Raw genomic sequence first — 25,819 nt, forward strand, 5'->3', positions numbered from 1 at the left:
AGGAAGCTCAGTGAGCTCACAATTACCAAAAACTACAGGGAAACAATAAGGAACCTAATGCAAACCATTTCAGCATGAAAAAAAACATAGAAACTATCAATAAGAGGTAAGAGGAAATGAAGAATACAGTTTCTGAACTGAAGAATACAGTAGAAAGAATCAAAAGCGGGCTCAATGAAGCAGAGGATAGAATCAGTGAGCTGGATAACACAATATAAAAGAGCTCCCAGAAAGAACAAGAAAATGAAATAAGACTCAAAAAGAATGAAAGGCATTGAGGGAAATGCAGGACAACCTGAATAATAATATCCGTATAATAGGGGTACAAGAAGGAGAAGAGGAACAAGGAATAGAGAACCTGTTTGAAAAGTAATGATGGAAAAATTCCCAAATTGGAGGAGAGAAAAAATCATGCATGCAGGAAGCACAGAAGGTCCCATTCAAGTGGAACCCAATAAAACCTACACCAAGAGACATCATAATTAAAATGGCATATATCAAAGACAAAGACAGAATTCTAAAGTCAACAAAGGAGAAACAGATAGTAACATACAAGGGAGCCCTGATATGGCTAGCTCCTGACTTCTCAACAGAAACACTACAAGTCAGAAGGGAATGGCAAGAAGTATACCTAGTAGTGAAAACCAAAGGTCTACAACCAAGATTACTCTACTTAGCAAGGCTCTCAATTAAAAAGTAAGGCAAAGTAAGGAGTTTCCCAGACTAAGGGAAGCTAAAAGAATACACCTCCACCAAACCAGCAATACAAGATATGCTAAAGGGACTGGTTTAAGAGGATGAAGAAAAAGAATGAGAAAAAGAGGATCACAGATTAAAGGGGAGTAATGAGTAAGTAACTATCAATAGTAACTTTAAATGTAAATGGATTAAATGCCCCAACCAAAAGTCATAGGATAGCTGAATAGATAAGAAAACATGACCCACACATATGCTGCCTACAAGAAACCCACCTCAGAACAAAGGCATACACAGATTGCAAGTAAAGGAATGGAAAGAAATATTCCAAACAAATGGACAAAAGGGGAAAAAAGGAGGGGTAGCAATACTTATATAAGACTAAATATATTTCAAAACAAAAGCCATAAAAAGAGATACAGAAGGACACTTTATAATACTCAAAGGAAGAAACCATCAAGAAGACATAAATATGGTAAACATTAGGCACCCAACACAGGAGTACTCCAATGTATGAGAAAAATCTTGGAAGACTTCAAGGAAGACATAGACAGCAACACACTGATAGTAGGGGATTTTAACACCCCACTGTCAAAAATGGACAGATCTTCTGAACAAAACATCAACAAGGATATTGTGGAACTACATGATGCATTAAATCAAATGGACTTAACTGACATATATGGAACCATTCATCCCAAAGAAGCAACATACATGTTGTTTTCAAATGCACTTGGAACATTTTCAAAGATAGGCCACATGATAGGACACACAAAAAAAGCCTCAACAAATTCAGGAAAATTGAAATCATAACAAGCATCTTCTCAGACCACAAGGACTTCAAACTGGAAACCAATCTCAAGGAAAACCCCCCAAGACTTGCAAACTGATGGAGATTGAATAGCATGCTATTAAACAATTAACTGGTCAATAATGAGATCACAGAAGAAATAAAAAAGTTTCTGGAAACAAATAAAAATGAACACACAACAGTCTAAAATCTATGGGGCACAGCAAAGGCAGTCCTGAGAGGGAAGAAATACAGGCCTACCTAAAACAGATAGAAACATTTCAAATAAATAACCTAACCCTACAACTTCAAGAACTGGAGAAAGAACAACAAACAAAGCCCAGAGAGAGTAGAAGGAAGGCAATAAGATCATAGCAGAATTGAGTGACATAGAGACTAAAAGAACAATTCAAAGGATCAACCAATCCAGGAGCTGGTTCTTTGAAAAGATAAATAAAATTGACAAGCCTTTATTCAGACTCATCAAGAAAAAAAGGGAAAGGACCCAAATAAATAATATCAGAAATGAAAGAGGAGAAATTACAACTGATACCACAGAAATACAAAGGATTGTAAGAAATCACTATGAATAATTATATGCCAAGAACTTTGAAAACCTCCATGTAATGGACAAATGTCTAGAAAAACATAAACTTCTAACACTGAATGAAGAAAAAGCAGAAAGCCTGAACAGACCAATAATAGCTGGGGAAATTGAAGCAGTAATCAACAAACTCCTAGCACAATAAAGCCCTGGTCTGGACAGATTCACAGGATAATTATACAAAACATTTAAGGAAGAGTTAACCCCTGTCATCTTCAAACTATTCCAAAAAATACAAGAGGGAAGACTCCCAAACTCTTTTTATGAGGCCAGCGTCATTCAAAAACCAAAACTAGATAAAGACACAACTAAGAAAGAAAACTGCTGGCCAATATCACTTAAGAACATAGACACTAAAATCTTCAACAAAACATTGGCAAAATGCATCCAGCGATACATTAAAAAGATCATCCACAATGATCAAGTGGGGTTCATCCCAAGGATGCAAGGATGGTTCAATATTCACAAATCAAAACATAATACTTTGCATAAACAAAAAGAAAGACAAAAACCACATGACCATCTCATTATATTCAGAAATAGCTTTGGATAATGTACAGCACCTATTTATTATTAAAAACACTCAGCAAAGTGGGAATAAAGGGGGCATACCTCAACATAATAAAGGGTATATGTGAAAAACCTACAGCCAACCTCATACTCAATGGGCAAAACCTAAAAGCTTTTCCACTAAGATTGGTAACAATACCAGGATGTCCACTTTCACTACTTCTATTCAACATAGTGTTGGAAGTCCTAGCCACAGTGATCAGACAAGAAGAAGAAATAAAAAGCATCCAAATTGGAAAGGAGGAAGTGTAATTATCATTGTTTGCAGATGGCATAATAATGTACTTGGAAAACCCCATATACTCCTCCAAAAAACTACTTGACCTAATAAGTGAATTTGGCAAAACAGCAGGATACTAAGTTAATATTCAGAAATTGAACTTGATTTTGTATACCAAAAATGAAATATCAGAAACAGAAATCAGGAAAAATTCCTCTTTGCTAGCAACAAGAAAAACAAAGTACTTAGGAATAAACTTAACCAAGGAGATAAAAGAACTGTGTGCAGGAAACTATACAACACTGAGGAAAGAAATTAAGGAAGACACAAATAAATGGAAGCATATACCGTGTTCATGGATTGGAAGAATTAACATCATCAAAATGTCCATAATACCCAAAGTAATTTATAGATTCAACGCAATCCCTATTAAAATACCAATGATGTATTTCACAGACAGAGAGCAACCATTTCAAAAATTTATATGGAACCATAAATAACTCTAAATAACTGCAGCAATTTTGAGAAAGAAAAACACAGTAGCAGGGGTCACAATCCCTGACATCAAACTATATTATGAGGCCACTGTAATCAAGACGGTCTAGCACAATAACAGACACATTGATCAATGGAAGAAAATAGAGAGCCCAGAAATAAATGCATGTCTCTATGGTTAATTAACATTTAATAAAGGGTGCAGATGCATAAAATGGAGTAAAATTAGTCTCTTCAACAAATGGTTTTGCAATAGCTGGACAGCTATATGCAAAAAATTGAAATTTGACCACCAACTTTCACCATACAGCAAAATAAACTCAAGATGAATAAAAGTCTTAACTATAAATTGTGACACCATTAAAGTTCTAGAGGAGAAAATAGGAAGGAAACTCTCAGATATCCCATGCAGCAATATTTTCACTGATATTTCTACTCTCGCAAGGGACAAAAAGGAAAGAATAAAAGAATGGGACTTCATGAAAATAAGAAACTTCGATATGGCTAAAAAAATCAGGCAAATGAAAAGGGAACCAACCTTAAGGGAAAATATATTTGCCAAGGATACCTCAGACAGGGTTTGATCTCCAAAATACATAAAGAACTCACATGACTGCACACCAGGAATACAGACAATCCAATTAAGAAATGGGCAAAGGACCTGAACAGACACTCTCCAAGGAGGACATACACAGGGTCCAGAGACATATGAAAAGATGGTCATCATCACTAGCCATCACAGAAGTGCAATTTAAAACCACAATGAGGTACCACTTCACACTGGTCAGAATTGCCATCATTAGTAAATCAACAAACTACATGTGCTTGAGAGGTTGAGGAGAAAAGTGAACTCTAGTACACTGTTGGTGGGAATGCAGACTGGTGCAGCCACTGTGAAAAGCAGTGTGGAATTTCCTCAAAAAGCTAAAAATGGAACTGCCTTTTGACCCAGCGATTCCACTGCTGGGATTATACCCTAAAAATCTAAAAACACCAATTCAAAAGAACCTAGCACCCCAAAGTTCATAGCAGCACAACTTACAATAGCTAATTGCTGGAAGCAACCAAAGTGCCGCTAAGTAAATAAGTGGATCAAAAAACTATGGTACATTTACACATTGGAATACTATGCAGCAGAAAGAAAGAAAGAGCTACTACTCTTTGCTACAGCATGGATGGAACTGGAGAGCATTATGCTAAGTGAAATAAGCCAGGTGGTGAAATGCAAATACCATATGATCTCACCTATAAGTGGAACCTCATCAGCAAAGCAAGCAGGCAAGAAAAATATGACCAGCAACATTGAAAGAAAGAAGAAACCAACAGGGATGGGAGAGAGGGGGGTAGCAGGGTGGGGAAGGGGAATGGTCAGATCAAGGAACAGGTGTGAAGGACACATGGACAAAGCCAAGGTGGGGAAGAAGTGAGTGGTGGGCATGGGTGGGGCAGAGGAAAGTGGTGGTGGGTTAATGGAGACCAACCTTATGTTAAAAATTAAGAAAAAAGAAATTAAAAAAATAATATGAAAGGCGAAATAAGGAGTTTCCCAGACAAAAGAAGGCTAAAAGAATACACCTTTACCAAACCAGCCTTGCAAGATATGCTAAAGGGACTGCTTCAAGAAGATGAAGAAGAGTATATGAATATCCAGTTCCTTTCTCAGTCACCAATATTTGATACTACCAATATTTTTAATACTTTAATATGACTGTGACAATGATGTGTTATTTTAGTTATTACTTTATTATTTGTTGAAACTAAACCTTTTTTTGTATATTTCTTGCCTATTTCTACTATTTTTAAAAAGCTTTAAGTGACTTTTTGGTATTTATCCATTTTTTGATTAAAGGTTTGTAAAATTTTTGCCCCCAAAAAAGAAATGAATTATTAACCCTGTCTTTAGATATGTTGCAAATACTTTCTTATTCTCTTACTTGTTCTTTAACTTTTTATATGTATATTACTAGATAGTCTTAAGTGTTTAATATGGTCATATTGTCAATATTTTATTTTATAGCTTCTGGGTTTGAATAATTTACTTCAGGGTAAGAAAAATATTATTTTGTACTTTCTCTTAAAACTCTTTAGATTTTACATATTGATTTTTAACTGACCTGAATGTTTTTGTATAATGTGTGAAATAGGGCTATTTGTTTTATTTCAAGTAATAGTGATCCATGCACCTTATTTGTTGAATACGCTTTATTTTCCCCACTGATTTGAAATGTCCACTTAATAATATATTACATTTTTAGACAGATATATGCATTTGTTTCTAGAATGCTCATTTTATTTCATTGATCTACTTGATATCTGTGCTGGTGTCATGTTGTTCTAATTGCTGAGACTTTATAATGGACATAAATTTTTAAATATTTTCAATGGATCTTGACATTTAAAATAAAGAAATAAATAAAATCAATCTGCATTAAAAAAAAGGAAAAGAAAAGAAAGATAGAGCTCCTACCTTTTGTGACATCATGGATATGCTAAGTGAAATAAGCCAGTTGGTGAAAGATAAATGCCCTGTGATTGCACCTATAAGTGGAATCTATTCAACAAAATAAGCCAACGAGCAAAAAATACCACAGGCATGGAAACATGGAGCAGACTGAAAGAGACCAGAGGGGATGGGGAAAGAGGACAATGGTCTAGAAAAGGAGAAAGGGACTAGACAAAGAACATGTATGAATAACTCATGGACATGGACAAAAGAGTGGGAATTGACTGTGGGGGCGGGGTGGGATGGGTGGAGGAGGGCAAAGGGGGAAAAATGGGGACAACTGTAATAGAATAAATATGACTTTTAAAAATTAAATTTTTAAAAAACAAGAAAAATAAATATTCTTCAATTTGCAGCACTATTCTGATACCTCTCTACATATCTATTCCTTTGGAATCCTGCATTATCATTCCATTGTCGTATTCTAAACTTAAGTTCCATTCCAACTTAAATAAGTCTCAGCAATGTTTTACAGCACATTACAGCATGGTTTTAAAATTTCAAGATCACCTTCCTTGTGAGATACATTCAATGAATTAGAATACATGTATATGCAATTACAAATTATTTCTTTCTCTTCTTCATTATTTACTCAGGTAAATAAATGTATGTTAGGTCAATGGCAAAAAGTAAGAGTTCAGTTACCATTAGCTCTCAAAATTTTAGCTTTAGCTGGAATGAAAATCATTAAGAATTTAACAATTATTTCATTCTTTTCATATTATTGTCTGAAATAACTGAATCCAAAGGTGTTTCTTTTCTTCAAGTTTTCTCTTCATATTTCTTCGTTTAAAACTTTTCCCTTAGAGAAAAGACATTCTTCCCTAATTTCATGTTTAATTTTATTTCTAGTGAGTCTGTCATTCTAAATCTGTATTCATGGACCTGCAACCTACAATTAGTTGTCCACCTCTAAGATCATCTTCCTTTTTATGTTTTGTCCTCCAAGTCCAAGTGAATGGTAAGGAGACATGATTAACATCATCTCCCAAATGTGAAGATATGATGGAACATGGAGAAGACATGATAAATATAAAAAGTATATTATAAAACATCATCTGCTTCGGAATTTCCTTTTTTACTTATTTTACTTTTTTATTTTTTTAAATTTATTTTTTCAAATACATTTGTCTCTGCCTACCCCCCACCACTTTCCTTTGCCCCCTCCTGCCTTCCCTCCTTCAGCTCTTCCCCTTTGCTTTTGTCCATGAGTCCTTGCTATATGTTCCTTGACTTTCCCCTTCCCTTCCTTTTCCCCGCCCCCCCCCTTTCCCTCTTGTCTCTGTTGGTTTCTTTTCCTTTCTGTGTTGCTGGTCTTATTTTCCTTTCATCTTTGTATTGTTGGTTAGGTTCCACTTATAGGTGGAATCATACGGTATTTGTCTTTCGCTCCCTGGTATAATGCTCTCCAGTTCCATCCATGCTGTCGCGAAGTTTAGTAGTTCTTTTTTTCCTTTCTGCTGCATAGTATTCCGTTGTGTATATTTACCATAACTTTTTGATCCAATCATCTACTGATGGGCATTTAGGTTGCTTCCAACACTTGGCTGCTATGAACATTGGGGTGCATAGGTTCTTTTGAGTTGGCGTTTTGGGACTCTTAGGGTATCGTCCCAGCAGGGGAATCACTGGATCAAAAGGCAGTTCCATTTTCAGCTTTTTGAGGAAATTCCACACTGCTTTCCACAGTGGCTGCACCAGTCTGCATTCCCACCAACAGTGGACTAGGCTTCCCTTTTCTCCACAGCCTCGCCAGCACCTGTTGTTTGTTGATCTGTTTATGATGGCCACTCTGACCGGTGTGAGGTGGTACCTCCTGGTGGTTTTGATCTGCATTTCTCTGATGGCTAGTGATGCTGAGCATCCTTTCAAATGCCTCTGGGCCCTCTGTATCTCCTCCTTGGAAAAGCGTCTGCCCAGGTCCTTTGCCCATTTTTTGATTGGATCATTTGTCTTCTTGGAGTGAAGTCGAGTGACTTCTTTATGTATCTTGGAAATCAAACCTCTATCTGATGTATCATTAGCGAATATATTTTCCCATAGGGTTGGCTTCCTTTTCATTTTGCTGATGTTTTCTTTTGCCATGCAGAAGCTTGTTATTTTGATGAGGTCCCACTTGTTTATTCTTTCCTTTATGTCCCTTGCTTTAGGAGACATATCAGTGAAAAAATTGCTGCGTGGGATATCTGAGAGTTTCCTGCCAATGTTCTCCTCTAGGACCTTTATGGTGTTGCGACTTCTATTTAAGTCTTTTATCTGTCTTGAGTTTATTTTTGTGTATGGTGTCAGCTGATGATCCAATTTCAATTTTTTGCATGTAGCCGTCCAGCTCTCCCAACACCATTTGTCGAAGAGGCTATTATTGCTCCATTTTATGCTTCTGCCCCCTTTGTCAAATATTAGATGTCCATAGAGACCTGGGCTTATTTCTGGGCTTTCTATTCTGTTCCTCTGGTCTATGGATCTGTCTTGTGCCAGCACCAGATTGTTTTGAGTATAGTGGCTTTGTAGTAGAGTTTGATGTCCAGTATTGTGATCCCTCCTACTTTGTTTTTCTTTCTCAAAATTCCTGAGGGTATTCGGGGTCATTTATGGTTCCATATAAATTTTCGAAATGTCTGTTCCATTTCTGTGAAATACGTCATCGGTATCTTAATAGGGATTGCGTTGAATCTATAAATTGCTTTGGGTAGTATGGACACTTTGATGATATTAATTCTTCCAATCCATGAGCACGGTATATGCTTCCATTTATTTGTATCTTCCTTAATTTCTTTCTTCAATGTTGTATAGTTTTCTGCGTACAGGTCTTTTACGTCTTTGGTTAAATTTATTCCCAGTTACTTTATTTTTCTTCTTGCTATATCGAATGGTATTTTTTTTCTGATTTCTTCTTCTTCTATTTCATTGCTGGTGTACAAAAATGCCTTTGATTCCTGAATATTGACTTTGCATCCTGCTGTTTTGCCAAATTCACTTATTACGTTGAGGGGTTTTTTGGTAGAGTCTACACGGGTTCTCTATGTACACTATCATGTCATCTGCAAGCAATGATAGCTTTACTTCCTCTTTTCCTATTTGAGAATGTCATTTGTGTCCATATAGATAAGGACAGGAGGATAGTGTGGAAAGTTTAAGCAGGTGCTTTTTCTGTGTCTCCAGAGAGATTTGGCAGCTTCACATGGACCTCAGCTATAACAATGGGCCAAAGCTCCCACCTGGTTTCTGCTTCTTTAAGGACACATGTCTAGAATTTTACTCCCAATTCTCAATGATTTATTCCTTCATTCCTGCTCATGGTGAGGGTCTTGGCTCTGTTTTGCTGCCTAACTATATTGTTTCAAGCTGATGCTTTTCAATAACTTCCAGATTGCCAAATAAAAAGTTCAAATAATTCAGCTCCTTTTTTCATTTGCATATTTTTAATACATTCCTCATTTTATTAGAAAAAGAGACATTAAAGTTCTTCATATTCTTCTTGATTATGAAAACTGGCTTGACTCTAGGGAATAACAAAGCAAGTACTTGCTTGTATATAACAGAAGATAAAAATATCATACCCTGAAAGTCACTGATGAATACTCTTAGCTTCCATTTGAAAAGTAAAGTTTTTATTTTTGTGACTCCCTCTGATGAAAAATTTGGCTAACTATAATGCGGTAAAATTGTTTCTTTCCTCAGGATTTTTCTCACCTTGGCTTCAAGAGCCACCACTCTAAACATTTTTTTCTTTCATTACTTTAATATTTCCATTAACTATACTCACCACACAATGTTTATTCTACCTACAACATACCACCAGTTATCACCAGTTAAAACCAGGACGTTATAACCATGATGTGTCATCCCTCTCTTCAGTGCAAGTGGCAACTAAGACTATAGTTTAGGCTTTTCGAATGAACTCTTTTTGTTAAGCTTGAAGAAACCAGAAAAAGCAACAATTTCCTGCTTTCTAAACATCAACTTTTAGTAGTCTTTTAATCCATACCTGTGTGTATACTCTTTGGGTAAAATAAAAGATAATTCATTTCTGACATTCTTCTCCAAAGTTGCTGATGGTATATGATCATATATCAATTTGGAGATTTCTTCAACATTACAGTGAGGCTCCTTCACCATGACTATGTGGTATCCCACACCTGAGAAAATCCATGTAGAAAAACAAACAAAATAATTTTGTATTTCCCTATTCTCATGAGACTCCACTTGACTTTTCATGATCTAGGTGAGCAAGAAGATAGAACATGGCACAGTTCATTTGATTACAAGTCTAAAATGTCTAATACATACTTCTTTTGTAATTTCATTAATTTTCTTAGAGACCAATGTAAGAGTGATAGAAAGGAAAATCTCTGTAATCTGGCTTCCTTGTCCCATATACATAGAAATCTGAGAGAATATGATTTATATTCATTAAACATACATTTATTGGGTGCCTATTATGTGCAAGGCAGTAAATAAATCTGCTGAAAATCCTGTCCTTCAGAGACCTGAGAAATCTTTCCAGAGTACTCTGTACCTTCACTAGGTGCATTGCACTAGCCTTCCAGAAGTTGGTGGTGCAGAGTGTAGTGAAAAAAATCCCTCCACAGCACTCCAAGACTTTGTAGAAAACAATGAATGGTATTACGATAACTCAGGGCATGAGAAAAAAGGCTGAGAGTAATACCTCTGAGATACATCATTAGTCCTCCCCTGCAATGGCCCTTCAAAAGTTTGGGAGAGGGAAGAAAACAGTGCAGGAATGGGCAACAAAGGGCATGTCAGATTAAAAAGACCTTGGAAACTAGACTGTAGCTTGAAGAGATCTCTATAATTTCATTCATGCACAGATCCTAACCTCTGCTAAAAGCAAAATCTTGACCCCATTCTTTTTAAAGATTTTATTTATTTACTTTTAGAGAGAGGGGAAAAGAGGGAGAGAGAGAGAAAGAACATCAATGTGCCAGAGAAGCATCCATCAGCCTTTCAGTTTCTGGTATGACATCGAACCCACTGAGCCACACCAGTAAGAGCAATTACATTCTTAAAATGTGTGAACACAGTGATGAACAGAATTTAAATAAAGCTGTAATACATACCAATATTTTCTCAAACACAGATCATATTGATTTAATTGTCTACAATAATAGTAGCCTAATGTATCACAGCATATTCTTTTCTGAGAATAAATATCAAGTACTTTATTCTTTACTATTATTTTATTTACAAAGTCAGTGAAAAAATTACAAAACATGCAAAGAATAAAAAAAAAATCTTAAATAGGATTTCAAAAGTAATAGAAGCAGAATAGAGATTTTTTTAAAAAACAAAGAAACAATATACCTCCACAATCTAATTCTATTAAATGGAGGCATATGACTTACCTAAAAAAGAATTCAAAATAATCATCGTAAAGATGCTCACCAAAGTTAGTATAACAATGAATGCGATAGTAAGAATTTCAACAAAGAAATAAACTGTAGCACCAAAGAAAAGTCATAGAGCTAAATAATATAATTTACTGAATTAAAAAAATCGAGCCTGGAAACAATTGTCAGCTTTTGGAGAGTAAAATTCGTTCTTTCCTGCTAGTAATGAAAAGTGTAAAAATGTGCCCATAAATCCTCTGTCTCCTAGGAATTTACTGCTGCTCAAGCCAAGATCTCACTGGTAACAAATTACTGAGGCAGGGGAGGGAGGCTTTCCATGGCTTGAGGGGTCTTTATCAAATCCCACGTGAAAATAAGAACAGTAGGTGACAAGTAATCCTGAAAGTGAGTATATATTTTGTGCACCTCCTCAGTGTGATCAAATATAGATTAAAAAAATTCACTAAGGGAGTTCAAAACCAATAGATAAAGCAGATGAATGAATGGGTGACTACTGAGTCAAGTCACTGGAAATTATTCATTCAGAGGTGCAGAAAGAAAAATAAATAAGAGTAAATGAGGCCTATAAGATCAGTTAGATATCATCGAGTAGAGCAATATATACATTGTAGTAATTCCATAAGAAAGAGAGAAAACAGAAAGCTTATTCAAAGAAATAATGGCTAAAAACTTCCCAATCTAGGAAAGGAAATGGACATTCAGATTTCAGAAGTCCAGAAGATTTTTACAAGATGAATTCAAAGGAATTCATGATGAGGTCCATTATAATCCAATAGTCAGAAGTCAAAGACAAAGAAAGGATTTATCAAAGAAAGCAGCAAGGGAAAAGCAAGTTGTTACACACAAGGATATTCTCTAAGTTATATAATGTATAATCACCAAGGTATAACACCTGAAATTAATATAATATTATGTCATTGTAATCGAAAAATAAAAAGTGATTTAAATTTTAAAAAGGGAGAGAGAAAAAAGATGGTGGAGGAGTGAATGGGAGTCATGATGACCTCCTACCAAGACCAAACAAGAATTGTGACTAAATAGTGGAGAAATCACCTGGAAAACAACAGAATGATAGAGGGAGAGGAGCCTTGGAGCTGCGGAGAGATAGTGGAATCAACTTTCACACATCCGAAAGGGAGAGAAGTTTGGTGGAGGCTCGAGAGGGTGGAATGTGTGCCCACAGGCACCAGCACCAGAGGGACATTAAAATGGCCAGTTGGTTCCCCCTAAGAACAGGGTCTGAACCATAAACAGGGATCCCTAGACTACAGCAGCTGAAACCAGGAAAACACACAGACGAAATGCAACCCTGAAAAGCTTAGGGGCACTCTCTGTTATAGACAGGTGGCTAGGGATGCAAAGAGACATTTAAAGGGCCAATGCAAAAATTTGCAGTGGCAGCTGCTTTCCTTGATTTCTGGGTAGAGGCGGCAGGAGAGTGGGCTGGTGCCTGAGGGAAAATTGGTGAGGAAAACTTTGTGAAGAGAACTGAGATGGTGGCCAGCGGAGCCCCAGTGATAACTCACCTCCCGCTCTGCAGCTACCATCTCGCTCGTGCATAAGGGAATCAATTAACCTGCCTTTTGTGTGCTCTGCACACAGCTTGTGCACATGTGAGTGGTTCCTGGGGTGGGGGAGGCTAAGTGCAGACTGGCTGGAAGAAATAGAGGATCCCTGGTCAAAGGGGTCACAGAGCTGCACAGAGACCCTTGAGGAGAGACTGGAGATGGAGGGGTTGGGGAAAGAACTGGAGGATTATCTGAGATTCTCAGAGCAGACTCCTTCCCCATTCTGTAATACCCATTTTGTGCAGGCAGGCCACACCCCCAAAGAGGCAGAAGCTGAGGAGTGAGCCAGAAGGTGCACAATTTCGAAGTGGTCCGCAGAAATAGTGGATCCCTGGCCAAAGGGGTCACAGAGCTGCCCAGAGATCCTTGAAGAGAGACTGGAGACAGAGGCATTGGGGAGTCCTGGTGCTGACTCTTCCCCAGTCCATGATCTCCATCTGGCTCAGGCAGACTACTCCCCTGAGTGACAGCAACCTATAAGGGCATGAAAGTCCTGCCATCAGGAGGCACTGCTCTGCCCTGTGGTGCCTAAACCTGACAGATGAGGACAGAGTGACCAGATTGAAAATCACAGGAGACATACACGGACAGTAGATTCCTGGAAGGCTCAACAAATGGCCCAAGGTAAGATAGGGTCAAAACCTGACATCATCAGAGGCAGACCCAGAAAGTAAAGAAAAATAAATAAATAAAAACACCCGCCTACTATCATAGAAGTTTAATCCACAAAGTCAGGAAATCTAGAGAGATCAATTGAAGTAGAAGCAAAAAAAAAAGAGAGAGAGAGGGAGACAGAGAGACAAAAAGAACAAAACAAAACCAAACAAACTAGACTCTCACAAAAATGGGAAGAAAAAGAATTTTCTTCCAAATGAGGGGAAAGGAAGAATCCCTACAGAGAGAACTAAATGAAATAGAGGCAAGTGGACTATCAGATATTGAATTCAATACAATGGTTCTAAAGAAGCTCAATGAGCTCAGCCACTGCAAAGATAACTATGAGAAACTGCATAGAAACTATCAGGAACTTACTGCAAATTATATCAGCCTGGAAAAGGACATAGAAACTATCAAGAAGACACAAGTGGAATTGAAGAATACCATTTCTGAAATGAGGAACACAGTAGAAGGAATCAAAAGCAGGATAGACAAAGCAGAGGATCTAATCAGTGAGATGGAGAATAAGGTAGAAAAAAAGCACCCAGAAGGAGCAAGAAATGGAAAAAAGACTCAAAAAGAATGAAGAGGCATTTAGGAAAATGCAGGAAAACCTGAAACGCAATAATATCTGCATAATAGGGGTACCGTAAGGAGAAGAAGAGGAGGAAGGAATAGAGAACCTGTTTGAAAGAGTAATGATGAAAACCTTGCCCAATTTGAGGAGAGAAGTCTCATGGATCCAGGAAGTACAGAGGGTCCCATTCAAGAGGAACCCAATGAGGCCCACTCAAAGACATGCCATCATTAAAATGGCAAATGTCAAATACAAAGAGAGAATCCTAAAGGCAGCAAGGGAGAAATAGGGAGTAACATACAACACAGCCCCGATACGGCTAGGAGCTGACTTCTCAACAGAAAGACAAGAAGACAGAAGAGAATGGCAAGAAATATTCCAAGTCATGAAAAGGAAAGGCCTACAACCTAGGCTGCTCTATCCAGCAAGGCTCTCAATTAAAATAGAAGGAGAAAAAAGGAGTTTCCAAACAAAATAAGGCTAAAAGAATATATCTCCACCAAATGAGCACTACAAGATATGCTAAAGGGACTCGTTCAAGCAGATGAAGGAAAAGAATGAGAAAGAGAAAAACACAGGCACAAAGAGAAAAAAAAATGAGTAAATTTCTATTAATAATAACTCTCAGTGTAAATGGACTAAATGTCCCAAACAAAAGACACAGGATAGCTGAACAGATAAGAAAACATGACCCACACATATGCTGCCTACAAAAAACCCACATCAGAACAAAGGACTTACAAAGATTGAAAGTAAAGAATGGAACAAAATATTCCAAGTAAATGGGCAAGAGAAGAAAGCAAGGGTAGCAATACTTATATAAGACTAAATAGATTTCAAAACACAGGCCATAAAAAGAGACCCAGAAGGACATTTTATAATACTTAAAGGAAGAATCCATCAAGAAGACATAAACATTGTAAACTTATACGCACCCAACATAGGAGCACTCAAATATGTAAGGAAAATCTTGGATGATTTAAGGAAAGATATAGACAGCAGCACAATGATAGTAGGGGATTTTAACACCCCACTGTCAAAAATGGACAGATCTTCCAAACAAAACATCAACAAGGATATTGTGCAGCTGAATGATGCACTGAATCAAATGGACTTAACTGACATATATAGAGCCATACATCCCAAAGAAGAAAAATACACATACTTTTCAAATGCACATGGAACTTTTTCAAAGATAGAACACACGATATGACACAAAGCAAGCCTCAGCAAATTCAGAAAAATTGAAACAATACCAAGCATTTTCTCGGACCACAAGATTGAAACTGGAAATTAACCTCAAAGAGAAACCTCAAAATCTTTCAAACTCATGGAGACTGAACAGTACACTATTAAACAATGAATGGGCCAATAATTAGATAAGAGGAGAAATCAAAAAGTTTCTGGAAACAAATGAAAATGAACAGACAACAGTCCAAAACCTATGGAACACAGCAAAGGCAGTCCTGAGACGGAAGTTCATTGCAATACAGGCTTACCTAAAAACATAGAAACATTTCAAATAAAAGACTTAACACTATAAATTCAAGAACTACAGAAACAACAACAAATAAATCCCTGAGCAAGTATAAGGAAAGAAATAATCAAGATCAGAGCAGAACTGAATAACATAGAGATGAAAAGAACAGTTCAAAGAATCAACCAATCCAGAAGCTAGTTCTTTGAAAGGATAAATAAAATCGACAAGCCTTTAAGCAGACTCATAGAGAAAAAAAGGGAGAGGACCCAAGTAAATAATATCAGAAATGAAGAGGAGAAATAACAACTGATACCATAGAAATACAGATTGTAAGAAATTATTCTGAACAATTATATTCCAAGAAATGTGAAAACGATGATGAAATGGACAAATTTCTAGAAAAGTTTAATGTTCCAACACTGAAGGAGGAAGAAGCAGAAAGCTTGAACAGACCGATAACAGCTGGGGAAATTGAAGCAGTAATCAAGAAACTCCCAGCACACAAAAACCCAGGGCCGGACAGTTTCACAGGAGAATTTTACAAAACATTTAAGGAAGAGCTAAACCCTGTCCTTCTCAGACTATTCCAAAAAATCCAAGAGGAGGGAAGACTCCTTGACTCTGTTTATGAGGCCAGCATCACCCTGATCCCAAAACCAGATAAAGACCTTACAAAGAAAGAAAACTACAGGCCAATTTCGCTGATGAACATAGATGCTAAAATCAACAAAATATTGGCAAACCGCATCCAGCAATACATTCAAAAGATTATTCACCATGAACAAGTGGGATTGATCCCAGGGATATAGGGATGGTTCAATACATGCAAATCAATAAATGTAATACATCACATAAACAAAAGGAAAGACAAAACCAAATGATCATCTGGATAGATGCAGAAAAAGCATTTGATAAGATACAGCACCCATTTATGATCAAAACACTCAGCAAAATGGGAATAAATGGTGCATCCTCAACATAATAAAGGCCATATATAAAAAACCTACAGCCCACATCATACTCAATAGGCAAAAACTAAAATTTTCCCACTAAGATCAGGAATACCACAAGGATGTCCGCTTTCACCACGTCTTTTCAACACAGTATTGGAAGTGTTAGCCACAGCAGTCAGGCAAGAAAAGGAAATAAAAGGGATCCAAAATAGAAAGGAGGAACTAAACTATCATTGTTTGCAGATGACACGATAGTGTACAGAGAAAACCATTTAGAGTCCATCAAAAAACTACTCAATATAATAAGTGAATTTGGCAAAGCAGCAGGATACAAAGTCAATATTCAGGAATCAAAGGCATTTTTGTACACCTCAAAAATGAAATATCAGAAGCAGAAATCATAATTAAAATATACCATTTGATATAGCACCAAAGAATACGGAAAATAATGTACCTAGGGATAAATTAAACCAAGGAGGTAAAAGACCTGTACGCAGAAAACTATACAACACTGAAGAAAGAAATTAAGGAAGCTACAAATAAATGGAAACATATACCGTGCTCATGGATTGGAAGAATTAATATCATCAAAGTGTCCATACTACCCAAAGCAATTTATAGATTCAACGCAATCCCTATTAAGATACCGATGACGTATTTCACAGAAATGGAACAGACGTTTCGAAAATTTATATGGAACCATAAACGACCCCGAATACCCTCAGCAATTTTGAGAAAGAAAAACAAAGTAGGAGGGATCACAATACTGGACATCAAACTCTACTACAAAGCCACTATACTCAAAACAATCTGGTGCTGCCACAAGACAGATCCATAGACCAGTGGAACAGAATAGAAAGCTCAGAAATAAGCCCAGGTCTCTATGGGCATCTAATATTTGACAAAGGGGGCAGAAGCATAAAATGGAGCAATAATAGCCTCTTCGACAAATGGTGTTGGGAGAGCTGGACGGCTACATGCAAAAAATTGAAATTGGATCATCAGCTGACACCATACACAAAAATAAACTCAAGACAGATAAAAGACTTAAATAGAAGTCGCAACACCATAAAGGTCCTAGAGGAGAACATTGGCAGGAAACTCTCAGATATCCCACGCAGCAATTTTTTCACTGATATGTCTCCTAAAGCAAGGGACATAAAGGAAAGAATAAACAAGTGGGACCTCATCAAAATAACAAGCTTCTGCATGGCAAAAGAAAACATCAGCAAAATGAAAAGGAAGCCAACCCTATGGGAAAATATATTCGCTAATGATACATCAGATAGAGGTTTGATTTCCAAGATACATAAAGAAGTCACTCGACTTCACTCCAAGAAGACAAATGATCCAATCAAAAAATGGGCAAAGGACCTGGGCAGACACTTTTCCAAGGAGGAGATACAGAGGGCCCAGAGGCATTTGAAAGGATGCTCAGCATCACTAGCCATCAGAGAAATGCAGATCAAAACCACCAGGAGGTACCACCTCACACCGGTCAGAGTGGCCATCATAAACAGATCAACAAACAACAGGTGCTGGCGAGGCTGTGGAGAAAAGGGAAGCCTAGTCCACTGTTGGTGGGAATGCAGACTGGTGCAGCCACTGTGGAAAGCAGTGTGGAATTTCCTCAAAAAGCTGAAAATGGAACTGCCTTTTGATCCAGTGATTCCCCTGCTGGGACGATACCCTAAGAGTCCCAAAACGCCAACTCAAATGCTCATCGCAGCAGAATTTACAATAGCCAAGTATTGGAAGCAACCTAAATGCCCATCAGTAGATGATTGGATCAAAAAGTTATGGTAGATATACACAACGGAATACTATGCAGCAGAAAGAAAAAAAGAACTACTAAACTTCGCGACAGCATGGATGGAACTGGAGAGCATTATGCTCAGTTAAATAAGCCAGGGAACGAAAGACAAATACCATATGAACTCACCTATAAGTGCAACCTAACCAACAATACAAAGATGCAAGTAAAATAAGACCAGCAACACTGATAGGAAAAGAAACCAACAGAGACAAGAGGGAAGGAGCGGGGGGCGGGGAAAAGGAAGGGAAGGGGCAAGTCAAGGAACATATAACAAGGACTCATGGACAAAAGCAAAGGGCAAGAGCTGACGGAGGGAAGGAGGGGAGGGGCAAGGGGAAGTGGTGGGGTGTAGGCTGAGACAAATGTATTTGAAAAAATAAATTAAAATAAAATTAAAAAAAGAAAAAAATTAAAATGAAAAAAAAAAAAGAAGAAGAAAATCCCAGAAATAGGTAACTTCCCTGAGGAATTTTACCAAATCTTTAAAAGAGAATTAGTGACAATTTTTCATAATTCAAAAAGATTTGTAGAGTATATAGTATAGTCCCATACTCATTTTATGAGGCCAAACACCGTGATACAAACCCAGAAAAAGACTGCACAAGAAAAGAAAATCACAGGCCAGTAGTCCACAGACATAGATGTAAACATTCAAAGCAAAATACTATCAAAGTTAATTCAACAACACATTAAAAGAAAAATACCATGATCCAGTGGGATTTTTTCTTGGTATACAAACATGGTTCAACATGTACAAATCAATAAAAGAAACACATGTATAGTACAAAAGAAAAAATCACATGACCATCTCAATAGATGCAGAAAAAGGACTTGACAAAGTTTAATACCCTTTCATGATATACAAATCTCTCAGCAAATCTGGTATAGAAGTAAATACCTCAACATAATAAATATATGAAACAAACACCTCTAACACCATGCTCGATGGTGAAACATTAAAAGCTTTTCTTCTAAGATTAGGAATAAGACAAAGATAACCACTCTCACATTTCTATCAAACAGAGTCTTGGAAGTCCTGACAGAGAAATTAAGCAAGAAAAAAAAGGAATCCAAATCAAAAGGGAAGAGGAAAAATTATCTCTGTTTACAGATGACATGATGAGATAAGTAAGGAACCCTAAAGATCACACACACACACACACACACACACACACACACACACACACAAAGCCTGTTAGAACTAATAAACAAATTCAGCAAAAGATAGGATACAAAATGAACACATAAAAGTTGCATTTCCACACATTTACAATGTACTATCCAAAGAGAAAATTAAGAAAACAACTTCACTAACAATAGCACTTGAAAGAATAAAAATTTATGGTTAAGCTTTAACTAAGGAGGTGTATGATTTGTACACTGAAAATTAAAAAGCATTGATAAAAGATATTAATAAAGGCACAAATGGGGGGGGGGCAAGGAGAGCAATAGGGTAAAATGTAGGACAGTTGTAACTGAACAACAATAAAAAAAGACAAAAACAAAAGGTAAAACACCCTGTATTCATGAATTGGAAGAATGAGTATTGTTAAAATGTCTATAGTACCTTAGGTGATCTACAGAGCTAATGTAATCCCTATAAAATCCCAATGCTATTTATTACAGAAATGGAAAAAAAAAAGGTTCTGGGTAACAAAAAAAATCTAGAGAAAGAACAAAGCTAGGAGCATAACACTTCCTAATTTCACATATATTATAAAGCAATAGTAGTTAAAACAGTATGGTACTGGCATAAAATCAGAAAAGAATAGGCCAATGTAGCATAATAGAGAACTCAGAAATAAACCAACACATATATAGTTAATTGTTCATCAAGGGTACCAAAAACACACAATTAAGAAAGGATAGTTTCTTCAACAAATAGCAATGAGAAAACTGGATATTCACCCACTAAAATGAATGTGGACCCATATTTAGCATGATACACAAAAATAAAATCAATGCACATTAAAGACTTAAGCATAAGACTTCAAACTCTAAAATTCCTATAAGTAACTATTCGGTAAAATCTTCTTCACATTAGTCTTGGTAATAACTTTTTGTTTGGGAAATGACACAAAAAGCGGGGGCAACAGCAAAAATAGACAACCGGGGGGCCACATCAACCTAAAAACATTCTGTACCACAAAGAAAATAATCAATAAAATGGAAAGGCAGACTATGGAACAGGAGAAAGTATTCACAAATACTATATTAAGTGAAGGGATAATTAAAAAATATATAAGGAAGCCCAACTTAGTAGTAAACTCAATAGCACACCCCCCAAAATCCCCTAATAACCTGATTTAAAAGTGTGTTAAAAATTTGAGTAAGACAACAAAGGAGGGGGATTGAATGTGGGAGCTGGGCATGAGTAGAGCAGGGGATAGTAATGTGGAGGAAATGGGGACAACTGTAACTGAACAATAGAAAAAAACAAGCAAAAACTAAGATTTGAGGGGGGAATCAAGATGGGTGAAAAATAATTGGAAGTCACACAGATTTCCTCTCAGGACCAATCTGGAATTACAACTAAATTGTGAAATCACCTGGAACAAACAATGGAACAATAGCGAGAGAGGAGCCTTATAACCTAGGATAGACAGAAGAATCAGCTTTAGCACATTTAGCACATGGTAAGGATTGCGGTAGAGACTCCAGAGGCGGGAAGGGCACCCATTAGTGGCAGCACCAGAAGGATGTTGAAATAGCCAGTTTTCTCCCTCTGAGAGGAGCAGGATCTAAACCACATGTGGGGATATCCAGTCTATAGCAACAGAGCCCCCAAATACACAGCTAACAGTCAGCTGTGAAAAGAGGCAAGGTTGCTGTCCACCAGAGATGGGCGCTGGAGACACAAAGAGCCATTTAAAGGGCCAAAGCATAAATTTTTAATTGCAGCCACTTACTCTGGTCTCTGGCAAGGGCCGGGGCAGAGTGGACAGGAGACACCAGAGGAAAGACTGGGAAAGGAGCCCTTTGGGGAGAAAACTGAAGGAATAGCTGGTGAGATCCCGGTGCTGAATCATCCCCCACACGGCAGCAGCCATCTTTCTCAGGCAGACTACTACCCTGAGCAGCAGCAGCATGAGAGGACACAATACCCCTGCCCCCAGGAGAGACACTGCCCCACCCTGTGGTGTCTCTAAGCCAGCCTGCTGAGTGCAGAGTGACTAGATTGACAACTAAGGACACAGCCACAGACAGTAGATTCCTGGAAGTCTTGAACAGACTGTCTAAGGTCAGACAAGGTCAACATCTGACATCATCAGAGGCAGATCAAGAAAGAAAAAACAGTGGTCTTCTACCGTAGAAGTTCACACCACAAAGTCAGGAAATCAAGACAGATCAATTTAAGAAAGCAGACACAAGAAAAGAAGAGTCTCACAAACAATGGGAACACGAGAAACAGACCCCAGTCAAAGTGAGAGGAGGAATCCTGAGAAAGAGAACTAAATGAAGTAGTGGCAAGTAAACTATCATATATGAGTTCAAATCAATTGTTCTAAGGAAACTCAATGAGCTGAGAGAGCTCAGAGAATTACCAAAAACTGCAAGAAAACTATGAGGAATATACTGCAAACTATATCAGCATGAAAAAGGACATAGAAACTATCAATCAGAGGCAAGAGGAAATGAAGAATACAATTTCTGAATTGAACAACACAGTAGAATGAATCAAAAGCAGGATAGATGAAACAGGATTGAATCAGTAAGCTGGAGGACAAGGTAGATAAAAGCTCCCAGAAGGAGCAAGAAAATGAAGAAAGACTCAAAAAGAATGACGAGGCATTGAGGGAAATGCAGGACAACCTGAAATGTAATAATATCCATATAATAGGGATACCAGAAGAAGAAGAGGAGGAAGGGATAGAGAACCTCTTTGAAAAAGTAATGATGGAAACCTTCCCCAATTTGAGGAGAGAAAAGGTCTCATGGGCCCAGGAAGCACAGAGGGTCCCATTCAAGAGGAACCCAATGAGGCCCACTCCAAGACACATAATCAGTAAAATGGCAAATATCAAAGACAAAGAAAGAATCCTAAAGGCAGCAAGGGATAAACAGGTAGGAACATACAAGGGAGCCCCAATATGGCTAGCAGCTGACTTCTCAACAGAAACACTACAAGCCAGAAGGGAATGGCAAGAAATACTCCAAGTAATGAAAATCAAAGGCCTGCAACCAAGACTGCTTTATCCAGCAAGGCTCTAAATTAAAATGGAAGGCAAAATAAGGAGTTTCCCAGAGAAAAGAAGACTAAAAGAATACACCTCCACCAAACCAGCATTGCAAGATATGCTAAAGGGACTGCTTTAAGAAGATGAAGAATAAGAGTCTATGAATACCCAGTTCCTTTCATACTCACCAAACTTAACATTACCAATATTTTAATATTTATTAATTTGATTGTACCAATGATGTATTTTAATTGTTCCTTTATTATTTATTGAAACTAAACCTGTTTTTGTATATTTCTTGTCTATTTTTATTATTATTTTTTTAATTTATTTACTTTTTAAATACATTTGTCTGCCTCCCCCCCCCGCCACTTTCCCTTGCCCCCTCCCTCCTTCCCTCCCTCAGCTCTTCCCCTTTGGTTTTGTCCATGAGTCCTTGCTATATGTTCCTTGACTTTCCGTTTCCCTTCCCTTTCCCTGCCCCCCCTTGTCTCTGTTGATTTCTTTTCCTTTCAGTGTTGCTGGTCATATTCGAAAGACAAATACCATATGATCTCACCTATAAGCGGAACCTAACCAACAATGCAAAGATGCAAAGAAAATATTTCTATTATTTTTAAAAAGCTTCAAATGACCTTTTGGTATTCTTTCTCCATTTTTTTATTAAAGATTTGTAGAATTCCCCCTCAAAACATAGGGGGAATTATATCTAAACATTAATCCATGGATTAATGTTTAGATATGTTGCAAATACTTTTCTACTCTCTTACTTGTTCTTTAACATTTTTTATATGTATATTACTATGTAGTCTTAAATTTTTAATATAGTCAAGTTGTCAATATTTTACTTTATAGCTTCTGGGTTTGAATACTTTACTTCATGGTAAGAAAATATTATTTTGTATTTTTGCCTAAAACTCCTTAGGTTTTACATATTGATTTTTAACTGACCTGAATATTTTTGTATAATGTGTGAAATAGCGCTATTTATTTTATTTCAAGTAATAGTGATCCATGCACCTTATTTGTTGAATAAGCTTTATTTTTCCTATTGATTTAAAATATCCATTTAATCATAATTACATTGTAAGACAGATATATATATATATTTGTTTCTAGAATGCTTATTTTATTTCATTGATCTAGTTGATTATATCTGTGCTTGTGTCATGTTGTTTTAATTGCTGAGACTTTATAATAGATTTAAATTTTTTAATATTTTATAATGTATTTTGACATTTAAAAAATAAATAAAATCAATTGGCATTAAATAAAAGAAAGAAACACCTTTTGCAACAATTTGGATGGAACTGGAGAATATTATGCTAAGTGAAATAAGCCAGTTGGTGAAAAACAAATGCTATATGATTTCAACTATATGTGAAATCTATTCAACAAAATAAACTATCAAACAAAATAAATGACAGACATGAAAACATGGAGCAGACTTAAAGTGACCAAAGGGGATGGGGAAGGAGGAAAATGCTGGAAAGAAGGAGAAAAGACTAAACAAAGAACATATATATAAATGATCCATGGATATGGACAACAGAGTGGGAATTGACTGTGGGAGTGGGGGCGGCGGGATGGGTGGAGGAGGGCAAAGGGGAAGAATTGAGACAACTGTAATAGAATAAACATGATTTAAAGATAAAAAAAATTATAAAAAAAAACCGATTTGAGTAAGACATTTCTCAATTCAGACACACAAATGATCAAGAAATATGTGAAAAGATGCTCAACATCATTAATCATTAGGGAAATGCCTAAAACAGATAAACCTACTTTGAAAAATAAGAAAAGTTAGTAGATATGCATCACCTGTTTTCAATATTTACTATAAAGATACAGTATTCATGACTGTGATATTTGTAAAAAGATAGACCTAGATCAATGGAACAATAGAAAATCCCAAAGTAGACCTATATATAATCTATTGATTTTCATCCTAAGTGCCAATTCAACAGACAAAGGAATACATTTTTCATAAATGGTTCTGGATTCTAAGATGAAAAACAGTCAGTTTCAATACTCTAACAAAACTCACAAAAATTTACTTGAAATAAGTCATGAACTTTTAGAAGCTAGAGCCATACTCAGTGAGTAAAAACTAAAAGCATTTCTCTGTCAGGAACAATAGAGGGGTAACTGCTATCACCACACTTCTTCAATATAATACTGGAATTCCTAGCCACATAATCAAACAAGAAGAATAAATAAAGGCATCCAGATTGGAAAGAAGGAAGTAAAAATGTCATTATTCACAGACAACATGATATTGTATGTAGAAAACCTAACAGGCTCCAACAAAAAACTACTTGACCTAATTAATGAATTCAGCAAAGTAGTAGGATACAAAGTCAATATTCAGATATCATTGGCATTTTTATACGGTGATAATGAACTCTCAGAAATAGAAACTAAGAAAACTACTTTACCTATTAAATGAGTTTGGCCTAGTAGTGGGATACGAAGTCAATATGCAGAAATTGATGGCATTTTAATATACCAGTAATAAACTATCAGAAACAGAAATTAAGAAAACAACCCATTTACTATTGTAACAAAGAAAATAAAGTACCTAGGAATAAATTAAAGCAAGGAGGTAAAAGACCTGTACTAGGAAATGTTTAGAACACTGAAGAGAGAATTCAGGAAGACACAAATAAGTGGAAGCACACACAGTGTTCATGGATTGGAGGAATTAATGTTATCAAAATGTCCATACTACCCAAAGCAATCTATAGATTCAAAGCAATTCTTATCAAGATACCAATGATGTATTTCACAGATCTAGAACAAATATTCCAAAAATTTTTATGAAATTCAATGAGACCCTTGAGAAAGAAGAACGAAGTTGAAGGGATCACAATACCTAATATCAAACTATACTAGAAGGCTGCGGTAATTAAAACAGTCTGGTACTAGCTGGCATAAGAACAGACACACAGATCAATGGAACTGAATAGAAAGCCCAGAAAACCTACATCTTCCTAGTCAGTTAACAATTGAAAAAGGAGGCAACACTCATAAATAAAAGGCAAATATCTAAGAAAAACACAGAATCCTAAAGGCAGCAAGGGAGAAATAGGTAGTAACACACAAGGGAGCCCCAACATGGCTAGCAACTGACTTCTCAACAGAAACATTACAGCCAGAAGGGAATGGCAAGAAATGTTCAAAGTAATGAAAAGCAAAGGCCTACAACCAAGACTGCTGTACCCAACAAGATTCTCAATTAAAATGAAAGGTGAAGCAAGGAGTTTCCCAGACAAAAGAAGAATAAAAGAATACACCACCAAACCAGCACTAAAAGGTATGCTAAAGGGACTGCTTTAAG

The 25,819-nt window shown here is 36.7% G+C and overlaps 1 protein-coding gene across 1 annotated transcript in view; it reads right to left on the minus strand.

Moving 5' to 3' along the window:
* Positions 1-25,819, minus strand: part of LOC129076783 (phospholipid-transporting ATPase ABCA3-like) — a 242,139-nt gene that overhangs the window by 103,269 nt on the left and 113,051 nt on the right. Inside the window, exon 15 of the mRNA XM_054580937.1 lies at positions 9,867-10,017. Coding sequence (XP_054436912.1) covers positions 9,867-10,017 — 151 coding nt within the window. The remainder of the gene's footprint in view (positions 1-9,866; positions 10,018-25,819) is intronic.

The sequence above is a fragment of the Pteronotus mesoamericanus genome, unplaced genomic scaffold (assembly GCF_021234165.1).
Source record: "Pteronotus mesoamericanus isolate MK-2021 breed Mesoamerican mustached bat unplaced genomic scaffold, CSHL_Meso_final contig_64, whole genome shotgun sequence".
NCBI classification, from domain to species: domain Eukaryota; kingdom Metazoa; phylum Chordata; class Mammalia; order Chiroptera; family Mormoopidae; genus Pteronotus; species Pteronotus mesoamericanus.